General features: G+C 61.9%; 1 protein-coding gene across 3 annotated transcripts in view; it reads left to right on the forward strand.

The window, feature by feature from the left end:
- The window catches only part of KCNIP2 (potassium voltage-gated channel interacting protein 2), a 45,888-nt gene that overhangs the window by 7,197 nt on the left and 13,180 nt on the right, over positions 1–25,511 (forward strand). Inside the window, exon 1 of one of the 3 annotated variants that reach the window (XM_075026956.1) lies at positions 18,426–18,543. The exons of the other annotated variants lie outside the window; for them this stretch is intronic. Coding sequence (XP_074883057.1) covers positions 18,426–18,543 — 118 coding nt within the window. Of the gene's footprint in view, positions 1–18,425; positions 18,544–25,511 lie in introns of those variants that run through there. 3 annotated transcript variants of the gene reach the window in all.

Raw genomic sequence — 25,511 nt, forward strand, 5'->3', positions numbered from 1 at the left:
GCAGGTCAGAGACAGGGATGGAGTGACTAACTCTGCAGGCGGGCTGGTGGCATGAATCTGCTGCCCCGGCTCTCCTGTGCAGAGATGGAGGGACTGACTGGGCAGGATGGAACCCCCCTGGGCTGTCCTGCTGTCCCTGTGAGCCTCCTCCTGTGGCAGTGATGTTCCTGCTGGGAAGTGGCTCAACAGTGTGAAGCAGAGGGAGGTTTCTTGGCAAGATGCTACCATGAGAGACTGGCAGGACTCCATCAGTGAGCCTCTGTGGGCAGAAACTGGGACCCCGCTCGTGGCTCCAGGCACTGACTCCAGCAGCAGGGCTGGGATACACTGGCTCCCTTATCTGTCCTCTCCCCATCACCAAACCCATGCATTTGGACACCAAAAAAGTGCTTTTTAGGGATGGAGCATTGGTGATGGTCTGGCCAGGATCTGAGTCACAGGGAAGAGGCTTTCCAGGGTTTTTCCCTTGGCTTGGCTGGGGAAGGTGCAGCCCTGCGGGATGCAGGGAGGCACCGGCAAACTCGCACACCCATGGGTCACCCTCAGACCCAGCAGGAGCCAGGGGAGAGAGCTGTCTGGCTGCTCTCACCTGGTTACTGTGGCCCATCGAGCCGCAGTGGGGTGAAATGAGAGCCGGCCTGCTTGCTAATGAGATTAGACAGGCGAGCCACTGCTCCTGGCCCGTTTGGTTAATCGCTTCTTCCTAGATTGAATTTTTTAAAATTGCATTGCTTACAGAAAGCCCCTGAATGGGTTTAAAGGCAATAATCCACCCGGTCCTCCGTCACTGCAAGGCTTCCCCTGGGGCTACTTGGGAGTGGGTTGTTAAAGTCCCTGGTGTGTCTCCGCGTGTCTCTGGTGTCCCCAGGAGGTGGCTGGCTGGGCTGGCTGGCCCTTGACAGCTCTTGATTTACTCTGGGAGGAAAAATGGATGAATTTTTAATGGTGTGATTTAGTGAAGCCTCCCAGAGGTAAGGGAGAAGGTCAGATGCTGGGCTCAGTGCTGCAGCCCATGTGATGGGTCACCCTTGCCCCCCACTCCTGCCCCAAGGGCCATGGGGGGCAGCTGCCCACCCTGCCCATCCTGCTGTGCTCCTAGGGGCATGCTGGAGTTGGGGGGCTCTGGTGGTAGGGCACAGCACCCCCAGCTCTGGTTGCACCTGCATGGGGTCTTGGCTCCCTGTCTGACCCCAGAGCAGGCAGGGACAGCCGCTGGTGCCAGGTTTTGGGGTCGCAGCACAGGTTGGCAAGTGGGTGCAGGGCTCGGGCAGTGCAGCAAGGAATGCTGTAATATGCTGTGGCTACGACTGATCCTGGCATCCCTTGGGGACATCTCAGCCCTCTCCTGGGTGGTGGGAGCTGCCCTTAAGTACTTTTTTCTTCCCCCCCCGACTCTCCTTCCAGAAGTTGCATCTTCCAAGCCCAGCCCCTGCCCTGTGCTGCTTGTGCTGACCCAAACAAATTTCCCCTGGCGCCCTCCCTCCCTGCTCACCTCCCCTCTGCTGTGCAAAGTGAGTCACTCCCAGGCACCAGGAATCATTCATGTCATTTCCCCCTTTGCCGCAAAGTCATTAATGCGAGTGGAATAATTTGTTGCGTAACAGAGAGGATCAGCGGGAGTGCTGCTCTGGCAGGTGATGCCTGGTCCTGGCTTCCCACTGCCCTGGCCACCGCTGCCCTGGGAGAGGGCAGCTTGCTGGGATTGTAGGCTGGGAGCATCCCAGGCCTTGCTGGGACTGTGGTCCCACAGCCACACTGTGCAGGCAGCAATGGTATTGGCTCCCTGAGGCGTTCTCCCAAAACCCATCAAGTCCCACCTGGACCAGTAGGATTGTCATGGCTTCTGTGTCTGCTCACCCTCACGCAGCTCCTCCGAAAGTGGCTCGTCCTAACTTCTCCACGGTGACATGGGCAAGAAGCATCCCCTGAATTGATCAGGTTGTGTGTTATGGCACCCTGCATCCCTGCCTCAGCCCTGCCATGTGCTGCTCCAGCTCCTCGGAGCTCCCCAAGCCGTGGGGTTGCAAGCGCATCCCACTGGCAGCTGAATCCCTCCCGGCTTCTTGCTTCAGAGCTGGGGACCCCGAGGTGCCCCAGCGGGGGTGCAGGCCATGCGGGACCCTGTGTGGCTCAGGGCCCTACAGCCCCAAAGGACAGCTCTGCAACCGCTCACAGCGAGGTCCCAGCCGGCTGTTGCTGCTGGTAATAGCGAACCCATGCCTGGGGTGCAAACGCAAGCACGGCCAGGGCTCCCTCCCGGGGACCTCACAGCCTCCCAAGCAGGAGGCTGGCTGGAGGGGGGACTTGCTGCCTTCACCCACCCCAGCCCAGGACTGCAGGTGCTGGGAGCCCTTGCTCGAATGATGCTCGCTGTGGTTGTGGCAGATCAGGTCTCTTCCCCTGCACAGTGAGGGGGAGAAGGGCAGGGAAGAGTGCTTGAGTTTTTAAAAGGCATTGCGGAGGCTGCCCCCCTGCCCAGGGTTAATTTCCTTCTATCCCACGCTCGGCCAGGCATTAATTTAAAGATGCTGCAATGGGAGAGGGGGAGCCTAAGAGGATTGGGCTGAGAGCAGGAGGATTTAATGAAGGGAAGGGACGTGGCTGGGGCTGGGGCCAGTGCAGGGGACAGCGGCATCCGATGGCACAGGATGGGCAGGAGGGAGGAGGTGGCCATGCACCCCTTGGGACTGAGTCACCCCAGTGTGTCCCAGCCATGACTGTGGTGGTACCCAGTGGCTCCCACCAACCCCTGGAAGGGGACGTGGGAGTGAAGCTCTCCCTGTCCCCAGGGAGACCACCGCTGCTGGGTGGCTGGGCAGGGAGGGGGCTGTGCCCCATGTCCCACCCATGCCCCTTGCTGTCTGTGGGAAACGGGGCAGAAGTTTCAAACCCAAGCCTGGAGGAACCCAGCGTATGGGCATCGTGTCCGGCTCCATGGGGGGCAGGCAGAGACCCTCTGGGATGCCACGTCCCGGCGGGGACTTTGTCCCCTCGCTCCAGCTGAACAGCGAGTCCCCTCGCTGCCCCAAAGCAGCGCAGGGAGGGAGGAGATGGTGTTTAATATTTTGAAGTGACTCACCGAAAACCTGCTGCTCCCTGGGGCTGGTCCAGACCCAGCATCCCCGTAAAGGGGCTAGGATTGGGGCAATCCCAGCCCAGTGTGAGCTGGAGGGGGAGGCTCTTTTGGGACCACACCTCTGCCCTGGGGCAGAGGACAGAGGTCCCAAGGGGCTGCAGTGGCTCCCCAGCCCCAAACCACCCTGTGCCCCCCTCGGCGCTGTTTGTTTTCTCAGCCCGCCCTGCTGTAATTACAACCCGCTGTCACTCTCCAGATAATACGTCTTTCCTTTTATCACTGCTTAATTAAATAACTGTGGGGAAGTGAGGGGCTGGTAACCCCTTGTTTGCTGGCACGAACAACCCAGTGGTGCTGGGGAGGTGTCTTGGGGCTGGCAGAGGAGCTGGATGGGGACGGCTGTGCCCTGACTTGGGGGTCACCGTTGAATGCGGGGTACCTGTGCCCGAGAGGGATGAAGCGCTGATTTTGTTGTTCATGGGCACAGCATCTCTGGCACAGACGTTTCCAGGCCATCCCTGAGGAGGTGCCCTGGATATGACTGCCATTGCCCCGTCTTTAATTCTCCCCTTGGCTCGGAACTGTGCCTGCTGCCAGGCTGGGAGGAGCGAGCGGGCAGGGTGCCCGCTGCCAGGCCAGCTGCCTCTGCCCACAATTAATTGGTGCTAATGAGTGTGCCTGGCAGCTGCTGCTGGGTCAGTGAGCTCTGGCTGAATATCTGCCAGGCATTCCCCCCACGGGGCTGGACGCGTGGGTCCTGCTCCCCGCTCGGCGGAGCATCCTCAGTTGTGCCGTTGATCCTCAGTGTGGACGTGGCCCCCTCTGCTCTCTCCCCATCCCTTCCCTCATCCCTCTGCTGTCTCTCTGCCTTTGTGCCTTCCTCTGGTGAGAGATGCTGTGCAGTCCCTGGCATGATGGACCCAGGGTGCCGGTTTGGGCACTGGCAGTGGTGCACCTCCAGGTGCTGCCCCCTTGTCTTGCTCCCCTGGGTGCCCTTTTGTCCCCATCCAAGCCACCCCGCAAGGTGCTGTAGCACCGGGAATGGTGTCTGTTATGGCATCCTCAGGAGCAGGATGTGGCCCTGTTTAAAAACACAGGGGCAGCGGGAGCAGTCCCCCAGGCACTGCCTGTCCCGCTGTGATGGATTGAGGAAAAGTCTGATCTGACGGGATTTCCATCTACCCGAGACAAAGCGCTGCACCAAGCTGCAGCAGGTCGGCCCGGCCCGGGCGGGGATTGATGAACATCCCCAAACTGTTGCCAAGCCCTGAGGTCTGTGCTTGCCTGCAGCGAGGAACTGGGTCTCTTTGCAGATGTGATCGCCCTCCTTCGCAGTGCCGAGTCCCCGTGCACCAAGCACCCACCATTGGTTGTGCAAGCGGCGTCGCAAGCTACGCTTAGTGTTGGTCTCGTGGAGGGTGGGGGCAGCTCTTTGCGTTGGTGATGAGATGTACAACGTGTGGCTGGGGTAGACTGGAAAATGTCCCCCATTTGGGGACTGGCCTCCTGGAGCTGTGGGCAGCCCTGGGTGTCAGAAGTCCGGCTTGGAAACGATCGGCGTGGGGATGGAGATGTTTTGGGGCCACGCTGGGGTTTCGTGGCAGGATGCTGCGGGGAGAGGAGCTCCCTGCCCACATAGGGGCTGCGTTGCAGGCAGGGGAGCGTGGGGTGACCTGCAGGCTCAGGGTGCCTCTTCTCCTGGTATGCTGCCTGTTCTCCTTGCCTGCCCTGGATTTGCAGCTGAGAGTTGCTTTGCACAGATCAAAGCCTGGGGGCATCTCTCATCTCAGCTTACCTGGGTCCTGCCTGCCCCCCCCCTCCCCCCAGCCCGGAGCGCAGGGGGGATTTGGAGGTAATCCTTGCAGACAGAATGCTGCTGGCTAATTATAGCGGAGCCTCTTGCTTCGTGGGAACCACGGCAAATTGTCCCTTGAGCCCAGGCAGCGATGGTACAAATCTGCTACTAATTAGACTTGAAAGTCCTCTCGTGAGCTCAGGCACAGGATGGATATTCGATTATTAACATATTTATTTCTGAGCTTCTCAGCAGGTCTTGCACTGGGAGGCTGTACTCTCCCCCCAAGTAATTGCCAGGCACATTTACTCCTATCAAGAGTGCTTGGGGGCTCTAGGGGAAGGGGGGCTGTTCACCTCTGTGTGCTCATTTTTGGGGCTGTCTCACCAAGATGTGTGGAAAAGACACCTTGCTGATGCTGGGAATGTCCTGGGTGGGAGCACAGCCCCCAGTCTCTGCTCTGTGTCTCCCACCAGCCCCTCTGCCAGGTGGGATGCTCCTGACCCTTGTGCCCAGGTGGGAACCCAGGGATGTCTTTTCCCACCTGCTCCTGGGCCTGTTGGCCCCAGGCACTGAGTAGGCAGCAGGGTGGGGGGTGAGGATGACCCAGTGGTGCAGAGCTGGTGCTGAGCACCGCAGCCCAAAGCCACCTGCCATGGCACCCCTGGGGAGAGCATCCCTCCCTCCAGCGGAGGCAGACAAACTGTGATGGAAATACTGCCTCTGAAACAACTGAAAATAGCTTTCCTGTCCCCAAAACGTCAGTTTAAAAAGGCAGTCTCTGGGGGCCCCCTCGGGCTGGCAGTGGGCTGAGCGGGTGCCCTGGAGATGCTGAGCGGGTGGCCCTGCTGCAGCGTGGGGCAGGGAGCACAGGGCAGGGGGCCGGAGGGCTGAGCCTTCACTTGGGATATGAGTGCGGAGAGTGTCAGTGCTGGAATGGGGGCCCATCAGCCCGGCCGTGGGGCTGCGCAGCGTCTTGGGTTGAGGCTGGAGAAAGGTGCAAGTGGGCTGTGGATTGTCGGAAGGACAGCGCTAACCTTGTGCGTCTCCCCTGCCCTAAGCCCCCCAGGTGCCCCCAGCCAGGTCGTCACCCATCCAGGTGTTTCAGGCCAGTGCCAGGGGCTGTTGGCGTGGGGACAGGCAAGAAGCCGTTGGTCCGGACCTCAGCCCCATCTCCAGCGCCGCTTTGCTCTCCCTCCCTTGTCACTGCGTCTCCCCGTGCAGGGAGAGTCTGAGCCAGGGAGCGGGGGGCAGGTGCCTTGTTGCAGCGGTGGAGTTATTAATAGCAGCAAATGCTCTCGGTGCCTTCAAGCCAAGCCCGTTTTGGGGGAGATTCCTGCCATTTGAAGTGTGTTTCCCCTCCTGGGATCCCTCGAGCGCCTTATCTCCCTCTCCCAGCTGTGCAGCCGGCATGTGCCGGAGCCCCTGGATAAGCTCTGGTGCTAATAGCCCGTGCTGCTCAGCCCGACAGCATCTGGCTGGGTGATCGAGGGTGCCCTGCTGCCTGGCCTACGGGCAGCCCCATGCCACTTGCACACGTGGGAGCTGAGGTCGCGTCTCAGCCTGTCCCTACTGCGCTTCCTCCTGTCACCGTGCCGAGTTGGAGCTGTCGGTGGCCGAGCGAGCACTGATTGCAAGGAAATTAGCCTAGTGCCATCTCCCATTTACCAGAGTCCAACCTGTGCGTGATTGCACGGGGCTCGTTAATTTGTCACCGTCACCGTGACTTGGCATGGGGCAGTGAGTGTGGTGAGGCTGGAGGGATGTTCAGGGCCACGCCCTCCCCGAGAGCAGATTTGGAAACAGGGCTGGCATCGCTTATGGCCAGGATGAGATTTTTCCCAGCCTCACGGTTCAGGACACACTGGTGAGGCTTGGAGTAGGAGCTGGGACAAGCCTGGGGACGCAAGGTGCTGTGCTGCAGCTGGAAGCCCCTGGTGATCCCTGTGGGGTGCCATGGGCATGAAGTAGGGTGGCCATCTGAGGAGCAAAAAGATGCCAGTTCAGGATAAGGAGATGCTGTGGCTGTGTTGGGCCCCAGCGTGAGCCGTGCACCCCAGACAGCAATGTCCCTGCTTGTGAAGGCTGGGCTCTTTGGAGGTCCTGGGGACCATGCTGCCCCGCTGCCCAATATATCCTGGGTGCCCCCAGCATTGCTGTGCTTTGCAGACCCAACAAGCTCCGAAATGGCCCTGGATGCTCCAGGCGGGCTGTGGTGTCCTTGCTTACCGCTGCTATCTCGACATGTCAGTCCTATAATCAGGTTTCCTTGCAGATGTTGGTGCTGGTCTTTACCGTCCCTTTGCAGGGCATGGAGGGTCTCGGGGTGCACCCCAGGAGTCTGGGCGGGGGGCGATGGAGCCCGTCCCCCCCTGCCTTGTCCCCTCCTCCCCGCCACTGCTACCCTGTGGTGGGGGCGATGAATTATTCATGCCCCGGCAGGCGGGGGTGTCTGCTGCTGCCTGCGTGATGCCAATGGGGCCGACGTGCCGCCAAGCACAGAGAGCTTTTCTGTGTAAATCCCTGAAATATTTAGCAGAACTGACTTAAAAAATGCGGCTTGGGAGGAGTTAGTGCCTCAGCGTAACCTGGAGGGCTGAGGGCCATCATGGGGGGATGATGGATGCACCAGGGTGTCACTGGGGGGACTCTGACCCGGTCTTTGCCCTACACCCACCACCCAAGTCGCTGGTGGAGCTTATGTCTGTCTGTGTGTCTGATCACCCATCTGTTGTGTCTTTCTGCTTGTCTCTGCTGTGAGACCATGGGGGTGCCCCCATCCTTTCCCTGCATTGCAGGGGTGCTTTGGAGCTAAATGCTAGCTGGGGCATGTCCTGGTCCCCAGCCTAGTGCCACCAGGGCCAGGCTGCTGCCCTGTCACCTGCTGCGTGCCGGCTGCTGGCAGGTTGGCGGTGGGGGCCGGTGCACAGCACTGGGCCGGGCTCCTTCCCTGGCAGCGCCTTCCCAAGCAGACGGATCACGCCACATGCATTTTTTAACAAGATTCATCGGCTGGGAACGAGCCGAGCTGTCGCCGCAGGTTTGTGATCAAAGCCAGACGTGCCCTGGCAGGCCGGGGGAGGGTGGCCCTGCATGCCACCCCTCCATCACATAGCCAATTTATAGGACATTTATCCCAGCAGAGCAGGTTGGGGATCTGGCAGCATCACAGGTAGCAGGGGTGTTGCCTCTGCATCCCTGGGGGTACAGGGATGGCCAGTGCCCTCCTGCCTGGCATGGCACAGCAGTTCCTGAACTGAGCATCTAAGGACGGGAGCAGCCACGATGCAGAGCTGGTGCTGCCGTTGGGCTTCGTGCACAGCCCTACACCCCAAAATTGCACCTTCTTCTGGGATTCAGAGCGAGCTGGCTTCGCTCGCAGCCAGGTTGAGGTAGGAAAGGGTTTGGGCTTGTGCAGGGATGTGTTTTGGGCCAGGTTCACAAGGGAGCAAGAGGAAGTAAGGGATGCAGGGAGCTGTAGCTGGCTCTGGATGGGGAGGCACATGGAGCCAGCTGGCTGTGCCATGGCGGGGTTGCCCCACAAGGCAGCCTGGGCTGCTGGCAGCTCTCCCTTGGCCTTCGGCAAGCTCACCCTTTCATGGATGTTCTCTGTGCATCTTGGCAAGGTATGAGCCGTGTGCTGCCTTATGCTCTGTACATCACAGGGCTAAGCCCCGCGGTGGGTGGCCGAAGGCAGCATGGGCTCACGGTTAGAGCACACCACTCCTCCCAGGCTGGCTGCCCCACTCTGAGCCTTCCTCCCACCTCCATGCTCTGTTTGCTCCTGTCCCCATTGCTTCCCTGGCCCGGGAGGCAGGCGGGGTGGGGTGGCAGGTGCCAGCGGTGGGCCCACGCAGCACGGTTGTGGTGTGTTTCCCTCTGCAAGCACCAGCAGAGCCCTTGGGCTGCGCTTCTCAGTGACAGCACATCCCATGTCAGAGCCGCTGCAAATCCTGCCTGCTAATAGCTATGCAAATTACCTCATTAGCTGCCTTATTTATTTTCTCTGGCATCACGTTTTCAGCACTTCCCCAGGTCCCGGAGGCTGCAGGTCCCCAGGGCTGGGAGGAGGCAGGAGCAGCAGTGGGACCTGCACACAGGGCTGGCTGTGTTGAGCCTCCCTCTGCGGACGGCAGTGGTGTTTGGCCCCCACGGAGCCACCTGCCCCAACATGATGTGTCTGAGACCAGGGATTCACATGGGTCCCACAGTCCCTGCTGTCAGATGTCCCCCTCCTTGTCCCTCGGCATGTCCTGGCTCTGGGGTGAGTCTTGCTGAGCCCCACCTCCAGCCAGGACCTGCCCCATACCCCATGCTGTCCTCCATCCCCAAAAAAGAGGTGACTGCTGGATTTAGGTACAGAGAGAACAGAGCATTTGCCCAGTCCCTGTGGACCCGAGTAGTGGTTTGAGGCTTGGCGCAGGGCTGCAGGGTGCCCTGTACCCTTCCCACCTCGATTGCCCTAATGGAAATGTGCCTCCTGCCCACCCTGATTGCCGTTTGTCCTTGAGGGAGATGTTGCTGGCAGATGCTGTTGCAGGGGTCTGCCCTCTGCCAGCCCCAAGGTGACTCCAGAGAGCCCCCAGATGCCCTGGTCGGGGTGGCCCTGGGCTGGAGCCTTGCTCTGTTCCTGTCCTTGGGGTGTGTGGCCCAGGCTGAAACACTTTGAAGCCTGGGCACCACCCAGGGCTGGCACAGGCAGGAATGACCCCTGAGCACCAGCCCAGCATGGTACCCCTTGGGGATGTCTGTGTCCCAGGGTGTCCCTGCCGATGCTGGGTGCGCACACAAGCATGTGGCTGCTTGCAAGGATGGCTGTCTCCTGGTTGCATTTTCCAGGGGTATTCACGTGCTCATGACATCCGTGACAGTGGGACAGCCTTTGCACAGGCACCAGGAGACCCATATGCAAGTGCTGGCCCAGAAAACCTTGATCCAGCCACCCTGTGGGCTTGTCTGTGCCATGCTGAGCCGCTAGCAAGCATTGTGTCTGCTCCCCCTATTCTGTTTATCTTCTATTTTCCCCCTTCTCTTCATGGCTGCGCTAATGAATATTTTATGGCCAGCAACCAGCGTGAATTCCCCCGGCTGCTCCCTGCCCCCAGCGCTCCCGCGACAGGTACCGACCCAGACGTCGGTGGCTTAGGAAGGACGTGTCCGCCGAGAAGCCACCTCGGGAGGAGAGGACCTGGGCAGGGAAGGAAGCAACGGCTCTGGTGTGGACAGCTCTGTCGTGCCCCCCTCCCCGGCGGTGCCGTCACTGTCCCTTCAGCCTGCGAGGGACTGCCAGCGGACCGTGCTGGGGGGCCTTGAAGGTCCACGCACGGCGCCCTTGCACACTCGCACGGCGCCCTTGCACACTCGCATGGTGCCCTTGCACACTCGCACGGCGTCCTTGCACACTCGCACGGCGCCCTTGCACACTCGCACGGCACCCTTGCACACTCGCACGGCGCCCTTGCACACTCGCACGGCCTCGCCCAGGCGGCCACGCTTGCCTGCGCCCTCCCACACAACGGCACGCGTCCCCTCGTGTCCCCCGTGTGCCATCAGCCTCCACAGCGGCCTGAGCGAACCCTGTCCCCGGCTCACCTCCCCGCGGCCCTGCCGCTGCGCTGTACGGGGGCTCCTCTTAGCGTCAGGCAGCAGCAACGGCACCGTGGCACGCACAGAGCGGGGGTCGCGCCGTGGCACCGGCCGTGGCACCGCACGGGCATTGCGTGGGCTGCCCTGGGCTCCCGTGCATCCAAGCTGGACGTGTCCCGGCACAGCCCCAAAACCTGCCGGCAGACAGCAGGGGTTTGGGTCGAGGAAGTGGGGGACGGTGTTGCTCTCCAGTCTCCCCGAATTTGTCGTTTATACCCTACGGTGGGGAGCAGGGTGGGTCCCCAGCGCAGGCTTGGCACTGGGAGGTGTGGGGCATCTGCTCCCCCTGCCAGAGCCACAGAACGTGGCGGGAGCAGAGCTGGAGACAGAGCCTGGAGCCGTGCTCTTCCTCCTTCCCATTGCCGTGGCTCTGGCAATGCCATGTCCGCTTTCGGGGCCCAGCGGATGCTCTGGGGACACAGGCTGGCTCCAAATATCCCTTTGGGAGATGCTGCCCTTTGCACTCTGAGGCAGTGCGGGGACTGGAGTTCTCCTAGGGCTGGGGCGGGGGATCAGCGGCTTCCCTGTGGGGGGAGCAGGTTTGGGAGAAGCGCAGGCTGGGCGGCAGGGCAGGAGGCTGGCAGGGTGCACCCTGCAGTGGCACCCGTGGTGGCTGTGACCCAGGTGGAAGCTCTTCAGCAAGAAAGCTTGTGTAAAGATGGGCTCAACAGCCCTGCTTTGTGGCTTGTTTTTTGTTTCTGCTGAATTCCTGTTTGTCCTGCTGGAGGGAGGTGGGTCAGTGACTGAGCGGCTTTGCTGCCCTTTTGCAGGAGCAAGACATGTAGTTCCTGGTGCCAGCCTGGGGAGCATGTGCTCAGAGGGAGCCCTGGGATGGCAGCAAGCCAGCTCACGTCTCTGTGCAATGTGCTGTCATTGCAAAATACCTGCTGCAGGTTGCTAGGCGCAGGGGAGAGGACGGTCCCCTGGCTCACCCACATGGTCCCCGTGAGCTTCTGCCTCGGTGTCAGTGCATGAGGGCCTCTCTGGCGAGTCAAGGGCCAACGTGGAGGGGTGATGCTCCTTTGGAAATCACTCACCAGTTCTGGACTGGTTGTAGCGCCTGGGGATGCTGGTGGGCAGCCAAGCCTGGAGGTGGAGTGGGTGACCTTGGTGCTGGCTCGTGTCCCTGCAGGCTGGAGCGGGGTGGTCTATGCATGCTGATGGAGAGGCATATGAGCACCTCTGTCCCGCATGGTGATCACGACCAGGGTGCACAGGACAACGCTTGCATCTCTCACCTGCGCGGGACATGCTGGGATGGAGCAACCTTCCTGGCCAGGTGGGATCTGGCTCCCAAGGAGCTGGATGGTGGTTTTGGGCTGGAGCTGCAAACTTTGTTTGCTGTCAGGTCCTGTGGGCTCTGGCACCCTCCTGTGGCTGTTCTGCCACCTCTCCTCTACCCCAGGGGCTTTTGGGATGCTGCGGCCACCTTGGGCTGAGTTGTGCTGGCTGGTCCCTGCGGTGATGCTGTGGAGCTGGGTCTCTCTTCCAGGATGGGGGGAGCTGAGCTCTGCATTTGCAGGATTTGGCCTTGTGTCACACAGCTCATGGGATCTGATCGTTGCAAGAAACTGTCCCAGTGTGTTTGTATTGTGGGTTTGAGTTGGGAGTGGGGCTCCCGGATACCATAAGTTAGGACAAGGGTCCTAAACCACTGACCTGTCCCTGGGAGGTGGCAGGAGGGGACTGGGCACTGCTACCAGCCCAAATTTCTAAGCTTTTGGCTGGTGGCAGGTGGTCCGCAGGAAGTAGGTTCAATCAAGTCGTTACATTTGCAGGCTGTCCCTGCATCTGTGCCTCTGCGTTTTGCTGAGCTGCCTGCTCTGCTTTGGCTGGCTTGGGCCGTCCTGTCCCCCCCTGTGGGGTCCATGTACCTTGCAGCCCTTCCCTAGCCCAGGGATTTGTGGATGTATTATTGTAGGGTTGCAAGACTCTGCTGTGCTGTGTGTTGCACCCTGCTGTAGGGTCTCCCCAAATCTGGCTCAGATCTGCAGTGACCAGTGCAGCATCCCCTGGTGCCCGTTCCCTGCCCCGGGGCACTGTCTGCCATGGTGTGGGGTCTCTCTGTTGGGGGCTGCCCACCCTTTGCAGGAGCACAGCTGGCATAACAGGCAGGGAAGGCTTGGTTTGGAGGGGATGGCCCTTCTTTTGGGGAGCAGGGGGTGATGTTACCCCATACCAACCCCTGGGGAGGCTCCTGCCCCTTCTCTTGGGGCCCCTTGTTCAGGCATTTGTGGGGACTGAGCAGTCTGACTGATCTTGGCTGGATCATGCTTGCACCCCGTTTCCTATCCTCGAGGGAGCAGAAGCTATAATTTCCATCAGTTCCCTTTTTGTTCACTTCCTCTCCCATTAATAAGAGATGAAGCTTCTGAGATAATAGAGCCTGGATGGATGCAGAGCTGAGATTCTGCTGGCGCGGGGTGTGGATGTGATGTGGAGAGGGAACTGCAGCTGGGAAAATGGGACTTGGGGAAAGGATGTGGCCGCCAGCCTGCACAAAGCATCTCGGGCTGGCTCTGGGAGCAGGGAAATCCCACCGCCGCCACGCGCAAGACTCTCTTCTGGCTCTGACATACTGTGCAAGCTAGCAACTCGCTGCCAGGCTGAGCTTTGGAGCAAGCGGCTCTCAGCCTGGGCGGTCTGGGAGTCTGACTCCTCTTCCTCCCCTCCTTGCACCGATCCTCATCTCCTCCCCTGCGCGGAGCTAGCGGGAATGGATGCCCAGGTATGCAGGATGCTCGCAGTGCCGGAGGACTGATGCCCGGGGATGCAGGATGCTCACAGTGCCGGAGGGCTGATGCCCGGGGATGCAGGATGCTCGCAGTGCTGGAAGGCTGATGCCTGGGGATGCAGGACACTTGCAGCACTGCCTGACCAGAGCAGATGATTGACGCCCAGGGATGCAGGATGCTCACAGCGCTTGAGAGTGGGAGCGGAGGGCTGATGCCCAAGGATGCAGGATGCTCTCGGTGCCGGCTCCCCTCCGGAAGGAGCATCCTTCCCTGCTCTTGGAGAGAGGCGGCCCTGGGATGCAGCAGTGCCTCATTGGTCAGAGGGACCTGTGGAGTCTGCGGGTTGCCATACCAACCTGCCTCTGGTTCCCGGCCAACCGGGGCGTGAAGTGCCGGGTCGAGCTGGTGGCAAGGGGCGGACCAGGAGCCAGGGGCAACCCGGGGCTCTGCCAGCCAGGGAGGCGTCCATCTGCCTCTCCCGGAGAGCTGGCCGGCACCGCTGGTCTCCCCAGTCCCGAGCATCCCCCTGCCGCTACTCCCCCCCCTCTCTCTGCAACTTTGCTGCACGGAGGGGACCGGCGGGCTGGCACGGCACGGGGGGGGGGCTCAGCGGGGCGCCCCGCTCCCTCTCCGAGCTTGCGGTCAGCTTTTGTGAGCCTAAGCCCCGGGAGGGGTACCGCCGCCGGCTGCCTCGGCCCCTCTGGATCGCAGGCAGCCTGCACAGGAGCATCCCAGCCCAAAACTTCCCAGCTGGCTGCCTGCCGCCTGGGAGCGGGGCCTGGCGGCTGCCGCGCTGCCAGGCGCTGCCTGTGCCCTCTCCGCCGGGCTGGACCTGCCGCCGATGCCCACGGGCTCGCTCCGGGCAAGGAAGGCTCTGTCCTCCCCCGGGCATCGCCTGCGGCTCGGAGGAGCTGGGGGGCTGTTTGCCGGCCGGGAGGGGGGTGCGACTGGGTCCCTCCCCAGCGCTGTGAGCTGGAGCCATGAGCCACTGCCAGCAGCGCTGCAAGAGGCAGCTGGGCCGGGTGATCCGCTTCTTCTACCAGTTTGTCACCGGGACCCTCTCCCAAGGTAGGTGCCGCCCTAGGGGGGCACGGGGCTCTCTTCTGCGGGAAGGGGTCTCTGTCTGGTGGGCTCTGTGGGGTTATTTGGGGAGGGGGGGAAATGCCGTTTAGGTGCTGAGCGGTGCTGAGCGACTCAGCCCCAGGCGGAGAGGTTGTATTGACTCCGTGTGGGGCAAAGCTGGAGATGCTTACGGGAGGCAACGAGAGCTCCTGAAGGTCCCCTGTGGACCTGGGGTGACGGGAATGTTTTGTTTCGGGAGGGGACTGGTGCAGACTGGAGCATGAAAAACTGCTGTGCCAATAAATCACAGCTGGACTGACCCTTCCCTGCCGTGCCAGGCATCTGCCTCCTCTGGGGCCGGGGCTGCACCCTCCATCCATCCGGCCAGAGAAGCCCTGGGTTTGCCCGCGGGCTGGGGCAGGGACACACCCTGGTGCCTGCATCCGCCTGTGCTCATATCCTGGGATGCTGCCTGGTCCTGGGGACAGAGCTGCCTGCCGTGTGCTCCCAATTTGCTGTCACAGCCGTGGCGGGACCCGTGTCCCCCTGCCAGCCCTTGCACAGCCCAGACAGCTGGCCAGGACCCCCTCTCCTGAGTGTGAGCCCAGAGCTACCTCCTGACCCCAATGGGCACATCTCGGGGAGGTGGTTGTGTGCCTGTGTGTGCTGGGACCCTGGGTGCCTGGGTCCTGCCCCCATCCCTGTGTTTGGGGCAGCTTGCCCTCCCTGTGGCCTAGTTGTGGACCCCTGGGCTGCCACCCTGGGCCACAACGGTGCTGGGGAGAGATGCACCGTGCCGGGAGCATGGGGAAGGCCTTGTTGGGCCAATGTGGCAGAATCACGCCTTGGAGCAGGGCTGGGACTTTGCCAGGACCTAGCCTGCCTGGAAAAACCCTCCCAGGCTCTGTCCCCTCCTCACCCAGGGGAGCCCCTGGGTTTCCCCAGCCCGTGCCCATCCCTGGGGCCAAGGAATGGTGGGGGCACCCTGGCGATGCTCTTGGCACAGCGCTGGGGGCTGGGACATGGAGCAGTATCCGCCCTGTGAGCAATGCCCAGCTGCCATGCCACCTCGCTGCCCGTGGGGACCCGAGCCCTGTGATGGAGCGTCTCCTGGCAGTGGGAAACGCTCCCTGTGGGCATTTCCCATCAAGTCCCAGCCCCATGAGCTCTTCAGGGCTCTGCAGCAGCCCACAATATGTCAGTAGGGGAAGAGGTGCCAGGATAAGCGTGGGCCTGACCAAGCAGTGTGCCAGGGTCCAGAGGCTGGGTGTGCCTGCACGCAGCGCGGGGTCCGTCCCTGCTAGTGGGCTCCATTGGGCACCGGCCAACTAGCCTGGAGTGGAGGGGGCAGGAGATGAGTCAGCTGAGTCCAGCCCTGGGTCTGAGGGGCAGAGCTGCAGCTGATGGAGTGGAGTGGGAAGGGGACTTCGGGGTGCTCCTGTCCCCACCACCTGCAGGGATGTCCTGCAGGTCCTTGTCCCGGTGTCCTGGCTTTCCAGCTGGGTGCTATGGGACTGGGTCTGTAGGACCGGGTCTCTGGGCTGGCCATGTGTGGTGCTGAGTGGCCCCAAGGGCCCAGACCCGTGCTGTCCTTGAAGCCCTGCCAGGGTGTGCAGGGTGGCCATGGTGCACAGGGCTGGGATGGGTACAGAGGGCATGGCTGGCAGTGGGGCATCAGCTACCACTGCTCACCCTCTTCTCGGTGTCCTCCCAAGCTCTGGGAGAAGCTGAAGTGGCATGAAACCCAGAGCTGGGCAGCTCTGTGCCCCCCCGCTAAGGCTCAGAGCTCGGGGTTGAGAGTGGGATGTGGGGCTTGCACAGCCTTCCCCACTCTGCAGCATCTCCTCCTCCCCAGCCGCTGCTCCGGTCCATGTGGCACATGGGTCACCAGGATGCTGTCCCCCCTTCAGCCACTATCCTCCCCATTGGCCCCTTTTGAGGGGCAATGAGCCCCTTTGCTCTCCCTGTGTAGGTGAAGGATGTCCTGCAGAACTCACCACAGAAGGCACTGGGTGCCAGCCAGGCGGGCCCCGGGGTGGGGTGCCCTCCCGGCTGGGTGCCCTGGGGAGCTAGCCAAGGACGGGTCGCTGATGGGGGGAAAGAGAAATGACTCAATCAATTAACCAGATTAAAACTGTGACTTCACCTCCCAAAAATAGCATTTCGCCAATATTTTAATGTGCTTATTAATAATCTGCTCGCGCTCTGATTAGCAGCGAGGTAATAAGGGATCAGCTGTAACCTAAATTTAACTCTCCCTAATGGATGATGGCCCCGAGAACCAAAAAAAAGGAAAGGCTCCTATCCATCAGGCTGGCCCCCCTGGGTGGTCAGCAGCACCCAAGGGACCTGGGCAACTGCTGCCCAGCGACCATTGCCTCTGCTGTGGCCCAGCTGGTCCCATGGCATATTTTGGGGGGGTAGTGCCCTAGGACCCTGCAGCACTGGGCTAGGAGCACCCTAGGGGTAGGCACACGGGTGGCTCCCAAGCAGGGCAGAGCCTGGCTGTGGTCAATGTGCGTGGTCCCTTCCCGAAGAGGCAGGTCCCTTCGTGATGGGTGACTGCCCTGCTCCCTCCCCAGCTGCTCCTGTCCCACAGTGGGGGACAGTCGCCCGTGCCCAGCTTCTGGTGGTGCTTGGAGAGTGGGGACAGGGACCAGCCATCTGGCTACCCGACAGGTCTGGGTGTTGCCCCGTGCGTGCCTGCGGCATGCTGTGTGCACAGAGCTGCTTTCCGGACAAGAAACCCTGCTCCCGGGCACTTCTATTTATACACAGTGGGTGGCTGGCGGGATGGTTAATTTTAGCTGGGTGGCAGGGCTGCGCTGCCGGCAGCACTGGAGAGCCGAGGCAGGGGTGGCTGGGCAGGGGATGCTTCACAGCTGTTATTGTCACAGCCCAAAGTGGGACAGGCGGTGTGGACACGGTGCCAGTCTGGGCTGCCCGTCCTGGCACAGCTGTGCCTGGGGTGGCATTACAGGGCCTGCTGCCCGCCCCGGTGCCAAGCCGTGGGTGCATGCCAGGGCCACTTTGCTGTGTGTCCCCTGTGGATGCTCAGAGCAGCTGGTCTTGGGGGCAGAGAGAAGGGAAGGGGGGATGGACCCGGACACCTGGGTTCTGTGCCCTGAAAGGCTCCTCACCCTACGCCTGGGTGGCCACATCCCCTGGCTGTAGCTGCAGGGGTAGGGATGGGATGTCTTGTAGGCAAAGAGGTGTCAGGGTGAAACACTTGGGTCCAGCATCTTCCCCAGCCACGTGTCCCATGGGGCAGCCGATGGGGCCATGCGCGGTCTGGGGACCGGACGTGTCTCAGGCATGGATGCAGCTAATCCTGCGGGGTTTGGGGTCTCTGAGCAAGTGTGCCCAAACCCACAGTGGCACTTCCCAAGTGCAGCTGGCATTGCAGACCAGGAAGTGGGCTGGTTGACTCTGACTCCAAGCTGAGAAAAGTGGATGCTGATCCCAGGCATCCCTGGGGAGGTGCTGCGCTGGGGTGCAGGGAATGAGATGCCAGCGCCTCTCTGCCAGACCCAGCTCTCTGGGCCGGCAGGGCTGCAGAGACACCTTCCTTCAAGGCCCAGTGTCTGGAGCAAGGACGGACACAGGCATGTCAGTGAAGATCCTGGCGTTCCTCGATCCTGGGCGGCAGCATCATTCCCTGAGGAGCCCTGTTTCCAGGACTTTGCAGCTCCTCCTGCAGGGTGGCAGTGAGCGGCTGAGCCCTGAGGGTCCCGGGGTCATCAGTGAACTCAGGGCAGCAGCTGGACTGTGGCAATGCCTTGCTGGCCCCACGGCATGGAGACACAGCCACACGTGTAACGAGCCCCGTCTGTTCTCTGCCCCCTGCTTCCTTCTCCTGGCTGATGGTACCACTCTCCCCTCGGGCCGGGAGGGTTATTTTTAACTGTTTGCCATGTGCTGCCTGAGCACAATTAAGGTAATTGGTTTGGGAGCCTGGCTCTCACACAACGCTCCCAATTACCTGCCTGCCTGCCCGCCTCCCTGCCCGCCGTGGCCGGCTCCACCGGCGGGGGGACTGCCGGGACAGGGCTGCCCCAGATAGCGCGGCGGGGCTAGGTGGGGGGCGCGAGCGGGCACAGGGGATGGAGCCATGGAGAGGACATCCCTGCACAACGACAGCCTGCTCTATGCCTCCCTGATTGCCATCCTCCTCCTCATCTCCTATTGGTTCACCACTCGCTGCTTCAAAATTATCAGCGGCATTGAAGGTACGGGGTTGGGGACACGGGGGGACAGGGTGACGCTGGCCCGTCCTGTCTCCTTCCATGAGCCAGGTGGTGAGGCGAGCCAAGCTTTTGGTGTGGGAGAGGGGGATTGGGGACCCCCATCTCTGCCCCTCTGGGGCACCCCGATCTCCTCCTCAGTCACTTTATTTGTTCCTCCTGGTACTGGTCCTGCTCCACTGTGTGCGAGAGAAGCCAGTGTATGGCCACAGCCGAGCTGCGGCGGTGCCCAGGGCTGCTCCGGGGTCATCCAGCTCTGCTGTGCTGCCGGCATCTGGGTACCACTGCCCCTCGCTGCGGGACAGAGATGTAGACAGGCTCCTTGGAGCCTCCCGCTCTGTGGGAAGTGCTCAGTGCCGATGCCAGAGCTCAACCTGCATTTTGGGGCTCTTGGTCCCTTTGGGCATGACCTATATCTTTGCTCCTCAGCTGGCGTGTTGGGGAGCTCCAGGATGTGGTGGGGGTTCCAGTTTCCCCGGTGAAGGGTCTCTCCAAGCTCCGCTGCAGTGGGATGTGCATGCCAGGGGCTTTGGCGGGTGAGACCCCCCAAGGCAAGGAGCAGGGCAGGGAGGGTGGCACTGGCGCCACGTGTCTGGGGACATGCAAGGCCTCTCCTGCCCAGGGTGTGCGTTTCTCCATCCATCTGTGTGACCTCTCCCTGCACGGCTCAGCCAGGGCCTTGTGACTCTTCCCATGGCATGGCCAAATGCTGGCTGGCTGCAGGGGCGGAGAGCCACCCCTGGGAGTGATGGCTCTTGGTGGGGTGGGGGGCAAAGCTCTGTCCCACTTCTGGTGGGGTGCGTATGTTTTGGGTGGCCTTTCAAGCATCCCTTGCAGGCGGCTGTGGGTCTGGCTCCGTGGGTGAAGCTCCACGTGTGGTTCCATGTGCCTCCTCCAGCCTGGGGGCAGCTCCAGATGAAGGAGCATCCCTGGGGACCTGGGTGAGCTGATGGGGTGGTCCGCTGACACCCGCAGCCCATCTGGAGTTGCCCTCAGTGGGAGGGGATGTGCTCTGGGCGAGCAACCCTGGTGAATTTGGGGGTGCTGGGAGATGGGCTCTGGCATGGCGTGTGGCACTGGGATGTGGGACCGGCGCCGGGTGCCTGTGCTGGTCCTGGTGGGATCCTGCATCATGCTGGTAGTGAACAGTGGAGGGCTTTTATTAATGGCCTCAGCACGGAAATGAGTAATCCTGACATGGCGGCCGGCGGGTGATTTATTGCTGCTCTGCTGGGGAGGCCAGCTGGCACGGGACAGGCATGAGGGCAGGCAGGGAAGCTGTTGCTCGGTGGCTGACCTGCTGCTGTGCCCTTCAGCCCCAGGGTCTCACGATACCAGTGGAGACGCATGAGGGGCCGACGACAGTCTGCTCGTGTAGGCTGAGCAGGTTTGCTTGGCAGAGGAGCTGCCCCAAACCCTCTTTGCTGGGATAAGTCCTGGCTCAGGCTGGAAGGGCTCTTCTCCCGCTGTTTCTGGACAATATTAGGATGCATAAATAGCCCCATGGCATGTGGGACAGGCATCGGCCCTGGGAGCAGCTGGAGGCTCGGGGAGAGAATGGGTTGCAACCAGGGCTCAGCAAGAAAAATCGCTTTAAAAATGCAGCTGGCGTCAGTGGGAAACTTCCTCTGAGAGTGCAACAGGCCTGTGTCACCCCGACCCTGAAGGGACTGGGGCACAGTCGGTAGCCAGCCGGGTGAAATCCAGGCTCAGCGCCTGGAAACTCACCTCTTTCCAAGAAAAGGAAATGTCAGGTCTGAAAACTTCCAGCCTGAGGGATGTTTCCCCAGGGAGGACTTTCATCGCTCTCACCAAACTGCCTCTGATGCATCGCTGGCATCTTCTGCTGGCGTCAAAGCCTTGGGAGCACGCCCCAGGCGGGCAGGAGACGCCAAGCCTGGTGGCACGGAGCCGCTAGATAGCCCAGCCATGCCATGACCTGGGACTGAGCCACCAGCCCTCTCCATTCCCTGCCAGGGGACAAACCCGCAGCCTCCCGGGCTGGGAATGGGGGCCTGCGTGGGGGTTCTGGGCCTGGGGGGTTGGTGTGGGGCAGCCCTGCTGGGACTGCTTGCCAGCATCAGCCAGCATCTCTGCCATCCCCTTCCCCCCACGGGGGTGTCCCAGGGTGACGTTTCTTCCCTTGGCGACATATTCCGCCCCCCCGGCACAAAGACAACAGGGAGGAAAAGGGGCTTTCTGCCACGGTCCTCTCTGCAGGGCCCTTTGTGGGGACCCTAGAGCTGGCCAGGGGGTCTGGGCATGGCCACCCCACCTGTACCTGGGGCAGCTGGCCTTGCTCCTGGCGGGGAAAAGGCAGGGTGTGCAGCAGTGGTGGCATGGGGGCAGCCCTGCTCTCTGTCTGCCACACTGGTGCAGGAGCTGGGACGAGTCTTGTTTGCTTCATGCCCCATGTGGGACTCATCCACCCAGGGATGGGCAGTCCCAGCAGCATCTCTGGGGGAAGCTGTGCACCCCAAGGGGTGCTGAGCCCCAGTGATGGGGTAGGGACCGGTGGGCCTCTGGCTCCCCGGTGGTCCCTGTGGCCTGTGATCGAGCAGCCAGGCAAGGGCTGGGACACTGTTAAAAAAAAAAGCGTTGGAGCTAAATATAGCCCCATTGGCTGTGCGTGGATGTGTGCTCGAGGCACGCGGATGCCTGGGTTCGCCCACTAACTCCAGCTGCTGTGTGACCTTGGCTGGGTCTCTTGGTCCCGCTGGGTCCCCAGCCCCTGTGTCCCCTTCTCTCTTGCCTGTTGCTGTGCTGCCCGTGGGTCTGGCAGCGTCTCCAGCATTGTGCATCGCAGCCCCCCGCTCCTGGCCCATTCCCCCACCCTGCTCCCCGTCTCCCCTTGGCTCTCCCAGTGAGACGGCTGGACCCATCCACCTGCTCAGAAATAGGGCAGCTGGACCTGTTGCCCCAGACGCTCCCAAGGAGAGAGAGGGTTGTGGGGACCGTGGGGTGCTCAGCTGTGGTGGTCCCTGTGGGGGAGGCACTCGTGTGGGGCACAGAGGACAAGTCTGAGTCATCCCTATCCTGGATGTTTAGCCAGTGCCCAGCGTCCTGTCCCTCCCCATGTCCCCCCCCCCCCGGGAACCGAGTGCCTTTTAATATCTGTGGCCCGTTTCCTTAGCAACTGCATTAAGCAAATCGATGGAGGTGGTGTCATTGGAATGGGAGGGCATGCCTCCTTCCTCCCCCGGCCCCCCCATCCCTGCCACCCCCCCACGCCTCCCTCCACTTGGCCTCTCTCCACTCTTAACTCACAGGCACAGCCGTGCTCTGCCTGGGCTCTTGGCCGTGGCTCCTTGAGCCGCCCGCCACAGCCCCGTGCTGACCCCTTGCTCGCCCACGGCTGATGGCGGGTGCCCCTGAGTAGAGGGGTGACAGCCGATCCCCCCGCAGGGACAGAGGCGGGGGTCCCTGGGGATGCGTGGTCCGGCGGCTGAGGCGCTGGGGTGAGGGGGCTCCAGGACTGCGGTGGGGAGGGGGTGTGGGAGTGTGGGGCCATGAGACACCCCCCACCATGAACCTGGAAGGCCTTGAGATGATTGCGGTGCTGGTGGTCTTGGTCCTCTTCGTCAAGGTGCTGGAGCAATTTGGCCTCTTCGAGCCCGTGTCCTTGGAAGGTAACGGGTGCGGGTGGTGCTGGCTCCTCCAGGGACACGGGGGGCAGGCGGTGGGTGTCCAGAGCTGCACCCAAGGATGCTCTGAGGCTGCTGCATCCACGGGAGAGTCCTGGGACATAGTGTCCGTCTGCTGTTCATAGGGGTGAGCAGAGGGTTCCTGGTGCAAGGATTGGGGCGTCCTGCCTGCTCCGTGCAAGGTTCCAGCGGCTGGAGATGCGGGGAGGGGACAGGACCGGCAGGGTGTCTGCTGCACGGTGGTGACTTTGATGTGTGCTGGGGTGCTGTGGGCTGGGACTGTGTGTGAGCGTGCAAGTGGACACCAGGGTGTTTTCCAGCACCTCTACAGGAGCAAGGTGTCCCCAGGGGCTGTGGTCACCTCACCATAAACATGAGGTGTCAGACTCAGCACCAGCCTGCAGAGCAGCCAGGCCTGGGCAGGATGGGTGCCTGCTGCCCTCCCTGCTCCTGGCTCTCCCCAGGGCCCCTTGTGGCCCTTGGGCAGGGTGGGGGGACACAAGGGGTGCTGCCGGGCTGGGGACAGACTGTGTAAGGTGCTAAGCAGTGTGTGTGGGGCATGCTTGGTGGAACCCTGATCTGCTTGGGGGACTCTGTGCATGGTGGGAGGGAGGTCAGGACTGCTCAGCCAGTTGCTCCCTGGAGTCCCAGGCGTGATGGTTGTGTGAAAGGTCCCCCAGCCCTGCCAGCCCCTGCTCATGCCTGCAGACGCCCACCTGAAGGATGCTGCAGCTTGCCCGGCCCTGGGCATCAGGGCATGCAGAGGGTGAGGAGGTGACAGGCAGTTTGCCTGGTCCACTGGTGCCCTGGGATACTCCGCGTTGGTTCTGCAGTGCTGACTCTTGCACAGGCTGGGTGCGGCGGTGAATGCCGGCTCCCCTCCACACAGGGTGCCGATGTGCCCCTGGACAGCATCCTCGGCTTGGCCGTGCCTGGGGGTGAGGAGGGAGGGGGCAGACGGGGGGGGGGCTCTCTCCCTCTGGGCCTGCAAACTTGCTTGCAAGGCAGGAAAGCTTTCATTACTGCTTAACTACTTGCTTTGTCCTGTGCTCCAGCAGCAGCACTCCTAGGTGGATCATGTCAGGAGGGAAACTGAGGCAGGGGCTGAGTTAACTCCCAGGCATCCTGCCTGTGAGCCCTGGCAGGGAGGGCAGGCTGACTGTGCCCAGACTGGACCCCCCTCCCCAGTTCTGCTGGTGATTTGGGGGTGTCTCCCTGTGCATTTGCTTCCCCATGCAGCTGCTCGAAGCTTCAGACTAAAGTCGGTGGCATTGATTGCAGCTGCTCTGCAGCATGCTGGCTTCCAGCTGTGGTGGAGATGGGGGAGGCAGAGAGCCCCCCCGGCACCTGACAGCAACCCTGCTGGGGGCACAGGATGAGACAGAGGCTACCCCTCGGCCTATGGCTGCTCCTTGCCTGAGCCCTGCTCCTCCATCCCCTGGGGCACACTCCTTGTCTCCCTGCAAATATCTTTGCTCTGGCCTGGGCCAGGGCAAAAGGTTGGAGATGGGGTGTCCTTTGTCCAGCCTTGTCCCCGTCAGCCAGCACCCCTCCAGAGGGGACTGGAATGGGCGGTGGTGTGCCTGTCTCCCATGAAGGACAAGCCTTACCCCCAGTCCTCTCTTGTCCCCAGGAGGATGTGTTGTCACTGCGTAGCATGGGGAGGCACAGCCTGCCCCGTCCCTCCACCTCCACATCCCCACGTTGGGGTGCTGTGGGTCCCTTTGGCCTGGCTGGAGATTTGCCCCAGCTGTGGTGGTGGGAGAGGGACCCAGGTGCCCCAGATTGGCAGCAATTGCTCCCATTGCCAAAAGGTGCCCAGAAGAGAGGGAAACGTGTTGTTTGAGGGGCAGAAATCAGCTGAGGTTGAGCTGTGCTGAGCCCTGGGCACCATATGGGGAGTCCTGTGAGTGAGCAACTGCGTGTTGGGATGGGGGTGAGGTACCGCTGCGTGGGTCAGCCCCCCTTGGCTTGGGAGGCAGCAGGTAGGAGATTTTGCTCTCTGGGGAAGGTCCCGGGCAGTGTCTGGAGCTGGGAAATGCTGAGTCCCCTCTGGGGGTTGTTTACCAGCCATGCCTAGGCCGGCAGTGACAGCCCAGGGACCGCAAAGAGCCTGAAACCGTACACTAATGGCTCGGGTCTGCTAATGGACACGGGGCCCGGCCACCCGCTCTGGAGCCATCAATACAGCCTGCCATGCTTCCCCTGCCCCGGCTTCTGCCCCGTGCCTGTGTGGTCTCTGGCCCATCCCTGCCGGTCCCCTGCCTGCGGCTGTCTCTCTGCCCAGGCTGTGCTGGTAGCGTCCTGGGGATGGGTTGTGCTGGGAGGTGTCGTGCCTCCACGGTGATGGGCTGAGGATGGAACATCTCCAGAGGAGACCAGAAAAATGCCCCAGCTCTGGAGAAGGGTTCAGTGGGAGCATCTGGCAGCAAGACCCCATCTGCCTCTGGGGGGACCGTGGAGGGAAGGAGGAAGATGTGGGGGAACTCCAGGCTTGGTGAGTTCCCAAACTCAGCTGGATGAGGCCCCAAACAAGCTGTCCTCCATTTGGAGCTGGCCCTCCTCTGACCAAGGACAGGAGCACTGGTTGTCTGTACCCCCTTGCCCTGTCCCCTTGGCACTTTTGCCCCTTGGACCCCACCGCAGCCTTGGTGGCATGGTTAGAGCTGCTGTCTGGCAGCAGCAGTGGAGCATCTCCTGTGGGCATGCTGTGCTCCAGGAACTCCAGGGGCGATGGATGCTGGAGCCAGTGTTGTTTACCAGCTAGTGAATCACTGATGGGCCATGTCACCCCACTGCTGCCCTGTGCCACCACGCCTGTCCCCAGCCCGGAACATCTCTTCGCAGAGCTGTCCATGCACTGCTGAGCTGCCTGGGGGGCTCCCAGCCCCCTTGCCAAGAGCCCGCTTCAGCCAAGCGCTTGGGAGGGGGCAGGCGAAGAGAAACACTATCGATTTTGGCTCTGAAGTGCAGCATCAATAATTCAGCGCAGAGCAATCGGTCCTGGCTGGGAGGAGGGGTGGGCGGGAGGCAAAAGGCGGGAGAGCTGCCCGCGTAGCCTGGCCTCAGATGAATATTAGATGAAGCTGCAGATTGTTATCGGCAGGATAACTGGTGCCTGCCCGGGGCTGGCAGGGCTGTCCCTGCCTTGGCCGGGTCAGGGCCTGTGCATGGGGCAGGCAGGATTGGGGGTGTCTTGGAGACCCCCCGACATGGGGTGTGCTTGCCCCTGCCTTCCCTGGGAGGCTGCTGCTGTTGCCCCAGAGCTGAGGATGTGGAGGGGGAAGTGGGGCTGGGGAGGGTGCCAAA

Source organism: Buteo buteo, chromosome 4, assembly GCF_964188355.1.
Source record: "Buteo buteo chromosome 4, bButBut1.hap1.1, whole genome shotgun sequence".
Classification (NCBI taxonomy): domain Eukaryota; kingdom Metazoa; phylum Chordata; class Aves; order Accipitriformes; family Accipitridae; genus Buteo; species Buteo buteo.